Here is a 4,160-nt window from a genome sequence, read left to right as displayed (position 1 = left end):
GTGGGAACAAAGACAGGGAACAGTGAAGAGTGCGAAGAGCAAGTCTTTAAGAATAACTCAAGGAAGCACTCTAGCGTTTGCTCCATGGAGATGGAAGAAACTGATTTTGACTGACCCATGAGTACCAGTTGTTCTGCAAATTGAGAACATTGAGGCCAGTTTTTTGGAGCTCTTGTTGCTTTCCATCATTTTCTTCCAAACATCATCCAACTGCATTCTGAGAAAGGATACCCCAGAGTTGGCTTGGCATAATCAGAGTGAGTTATTTCCTTCCAACAGTTTTCTAACCAGGAGCTCAACATGCGCTGGGGAAATGCTTTCCACTAAGAGATGGACTGAAATTGGGTGACAGACAGAGGTCTGACAGGGAGTATTCCAAAGGTAATGGAATTACGCAGCAAAATCTTTCAGGTGATAAAAGTTGACCGGCTTGAGAATCTGTGGACTTAGTTATTCATCGTCTACATCTTGGAGTATATGCAGAACGCCTCACCACGCTTTCCTGCTTTTCATGCCAGGGTGGGGTGGAGTGGCTTTCAGCTGAGTTCAGTCACGGTATTGGGCGGAACCACCTTCCACAGCACTGGGCTGTATCGGCGACTTTTAGTGGTGCTGGGCTGGATGGACTGCTCTGGCACTGGAGAAGGCCACCCAACTCCTTGTGGCTTCCATTTAGACTGCAATAAAGGAAATATCTCACCATAGCTACGAGCCAGTTGAGTCAAAAGAAGCTCAGTAACTCAGATTTTTGGACCGTGGCATCTCATTTAAAATAATGGAGTTTGAAAACTGAACAGTGTTTAGTCCAACAAGCTTATTCTCTTAGGCCGTGGTGAAGCTGAGAAAACCAACTCAGGAATTGGACACACCATGGGTTCTGTCAAGCAGGTATTGCCTTTATTACAGCGCTGGGTGCACAGAATTGCTCCACCAACATGCACACCCAGAGAAGCAGTGACTACAGATTTATAGGCATAGCATATACATATTCATTACATTCCAAGGACATGGGCAGAAATTCCAAGAAATAATTCACATCTTTGGTGGTCATGGGATGAAGGCTAATAGTCATCCTCACTGTAAATTTCCAACCTTTTAAGGGGGGCTACCAAACCGGCTCCCACTGATGTTACATCAAGCTGAGGCATCTGTTTTGCCACCTTATCTTCAACAAGAGGACATAAATTCTAAACTGATTCCAGAAATCCCATCTGAGGGAGCAGATGTCCAGGCAGATATAACACACTGTGATCTTCAAGGACCCTTATGGCACAGACCGTTCTATAGTTCAATGATCACTAAGGAACATCTCAACCCATGCCATCCTATGCTTCTGTGATCTTCCAGGACCCTTCCAACACAAACCAATCTATGGTTCTTTGATCATCAAGGAACTCCCAAGCGTACCATCCCAAACCAAGCCATCCTGTGGTTCTTAATGATCTTCAAGGACCCTTCCAACACAAACCATTCTATGGTTCTATGGTCTTCAAGGACTTTTCCAACACATCCATTCTATGGTTCTTAATGATCTTCAAGGACCCTTTGAACACAAACCATGCTGGGCTCCATGATCTTCAAGGACCCTCCTGTGCTGGTGAGGTTACAGTGCCGTGCTGAGCTCACAGAGGCCCCGGGGCGGGGGCAGTGAGTCAGCGCTGCACCTGCCGGCCCCGTTCTGCGGGTGGTGCAGGTCCTGCGAGCAGCTGTGCGAGTGGTGCAGCAATGCGGGCCCAGTTTGCCAGCGGAAAATTAACAGCGCTGCAGCGCGTGAAGCTGCTGCAGGAGCTGATGCAGGTGAGCTCCGGGTGGGCAGGCACAGAAGGGCCGGCGGGACGAGCTGCCGGCTGGAGGGCACCCTGCCTCCGGCGGGATGCAGAGCTGCCGGCAGCGCCTCGGTGCCAGCGCCGCTCCTCTCTCCTCCCTCAGGCTCATGAGCGGGTCGTGGAGAACCACAGAGCCGTGGCCAGGAAATCGCTGATGAAGGTGAGCAGATGCAGCGGCACGGGGCCGGTGTGGGTGTGCAGGCACAGCAGTGTTGCCGTGGGGCGTGGGGTGGGAGAAGTCCCCCCATGTGGGTCTGCAGCTGCAGCCCTGTGGGCGCCGGTTGTCCCGATGGAGGAGGCAGGAGGGGACGGCGGCACGGAGCTGCCGTCAGACGGAGCTCTGTGGGAGCGCTGATGCCCTGATGGCCGCTCATCTTCTCCTTTCCCGCAGGAATCCCAGCAAACACAGGGTGAAAGAGCGTCTGCCAGGAAAGAGGAGCTGGAGCAGGTAGGCTGGAGCGGGGGCTCGTCCTCAGAGCTCGGCGTCTTCACGGCTCTGGCTCTGCAGGAGGACCTCGGTCCCGGTCCCTCGGGTCCATGGGTCCCAGTGCAGCCGTCCCACATGGCACAGCTGTTGTCTTGCAGGAGAAGCAGCTCATCACCCAGCTGGAAAAGCAGCTGCAGGCTGAGACGGAGAAGATCGAGGTAGTGTGGAGGAGCGAGGGGGTCGGGGCTGCCCGCCCCCAGGCTGGGGACCTGGAGGAGGGCTGCAGCGGGCACGGGCGCTCACGCTTTTGTCTGCCAGGCGCTGCGTCAGGAAAAACAGCGCCTGCAAGAGGAGCGGGAGGAGCTGGAGCTGGAGAGTGCCTGGTGAGTGGGACCGGGCCCTGCAGCCCACGCCTGCACCCGGGGGTCTCTGCAGCGCCCGGGGCAGCAATGGGGCTGCAGTGCTGCCAGGCTTGGGGCTCGGGTTCCGTTCGGCACGTGGCATGACAGAGCAGCCCCATCCCAGCCCTGGGGTGGGCACACACTGCTGGGGAGCCCCCATGGTGACAAAGGCTGGCACCCTCCAACCTTGTGCCCTACAGGCAGCAGCATCAGATGGAGCTGGAAGCAGCCCACGTGCCTGGGGCTGTGCTGCCGGAGCTGGTGGAGGCACAGCTGGTAAGGGGCAGAGCCCACCACACCCTCACTCCACCCGACAGGGGTCTCCCCGGGGACGGGGCTCCCTGCAGCACTGGGGCTGTGCTGCTGCGCTGCCGGGCTCCCACCGTCCCGCACGAGCCCCGGCTGTGCAGCAGGGCTGACCGCCGTCCCTGCCCCGTGTTCACCTACAGGAGAAGAAGGAGCAGGCGAGGAGACGAGGACTCGCCTTCTGGATGCAGTGAGTGTCCCCTTGTTGCCCTGTGCCCAGCCGCCAGCAGCCGGGCTCCTGGCAGTGGGCTGATGGCCCGGACCCCACTGCAGCCGGCGGGGCTCCCAAACGGCCCCTTTGGCACTGTGCGGGGCTGTGCTACCGTGGGGTGGGGACGCCTCATTCCCGGCCCTCTTTCTCTTTTGCCCCACAGGATGATCTGCCTCATCCTGGTCTGCCTCCAGCTGCTCCTCGTTGCTGTGCTGGGCTCTGCAGTACTGTATGCCCAGCACTCTGACCAGGAGCTCTTCTATCGGCTCCTGCCTCGAGTGCTGCCCCGAGCAATGTATGCTTCCCTGGCGTACTTTACCAGCAGCACCCTGCGTGTGGTCTGTGATGGGCTGCTGCCCATCTGACCGCCATGCTCGGTAGCCCCTCTGTGGGAATCAAATGTTGTTTCTGCATTAGAATTGGATAATATATATATTTTTATTTCATGATCTCTGCTGTCATAGTTCTTTCTGGGAGTCTTTCTGCTTAACTTGGGGAAGATCTCTGATAGTTTACTTATCATCACTTATCGTCTAGATAACCCTTCCCAGGGACGCACGTTCTGTATATAGGTGTATATAGGTGTATATATTTATATTTTGTCATACACACTGCAAGAATATCCTGCACCAGATCAAGCCAGAGAACAAGTCATGGCATGCCCGAGGAAGCGCCTGAAGAGACATGGGAAGGCCTGGCATCATCCCCCGCCCCGGTGATCAAGACTTGGAAGCAAATCACCATATCAATTCGACAAGAAGAGCGCCGAGACATCTTGGAAACAACAGGATGGCGACTGACTGATACCAGATAACAAACAAATTAACAAGTAAATAACAAATGTAAATCCTCTGATAAGATTGTGAACCTGGAGTACCCAGCCAGTGGGGAAACAGGGGAGAAGGGGGAGGCAAGGGGGAGAAAACAGGGTATAAAGGCTGTCATGTTGTGTCCATAGGCGTGCTCCTGCTTGCGGGACACCCGCCATT

At 55.3% G+C, this 4,160-nt stretch overlaps 1 protein-coding gene across 1 annotated transcript; it reads left to right on the top strand.

Moving 5' to 3' along the window:
* Window positions 1–9: 9 nt before the first annotated feature.
* Window positions 10–3,621, top strand: LOC104916798 (transmembrane and coiled-coil domain-containing protein 5B-like). Its single transcript, XM_010727805.3, has 8 exons — window positions 10–1,797; window positions 1,930–1,986; window positions 2,218–2,274; window positions 2,412–2,471; window positions 2,572–2,636; window positions 2,855–2,930; window positions 3,104–3,150; window positions 3,335–3,621. The coding sequence occupies exons 1-8, from the start codon at window positions 1,726–1,728 to the stop codon at window positions 3,534–3,536; spliced, it is 636 nt and encodes a 211-aa protein (XP_010726107.1). The 5' UTR covers window positions 10–1,725; the 3' UTR covers window positions 3,537–3,621.
* Window positions 3,622–4,160: the final 539 nt, after the last annotated feature.

Source organism: Meleagris gallopavo, unplaced genomic scaffold (assembly GCF_000146605.3).
Source record: "Meleagris gallopavo isolate NT-WF06-2002-E0010 breed Aviagen turkey brand Nicholas breeding stock unplaced genomic scaffold, Turkey_5.1 ChrUn_random_7180001948365, whole genome shotgun sequence".
Lineage (NCBI taxonomy): Eukaryota > Metazoa > Chordata > Aves > Galliformes > Phasianidae > Meleagris > Meleagris gallopavo.
The sequence above is the reverse complement of the archived record's forward strand: the minus strand, read 5'-3'. Positions and strand labels throughout refer to the sequence as shown.

Bases quoted from the DNA above. Each gene is read 5' to 3' on its own strand.
- LOC104916798 (XM_010727805.3), top strand. From the start codon at position 1,726: ATGCGGGCCCAGTTTGCCAGCGGAAAATTAACAGCGCTGCAGCGCGTG. The intron at 1,987-2,217 runs GTGAGCAGATGC...CCTTTCCCGCAG, and splicing joins CCAGGAAATCGCTGATGAAG to GAATCCCAGCAAACACAGGG. The intron at 2,275-2,411 runs GTAGGCTGGAGC...GTTGTCTTGCAG, and splicing joins GGAAAGAGGAGCTGGAGCAG to GAGAAGCAGCTCATCACCCA.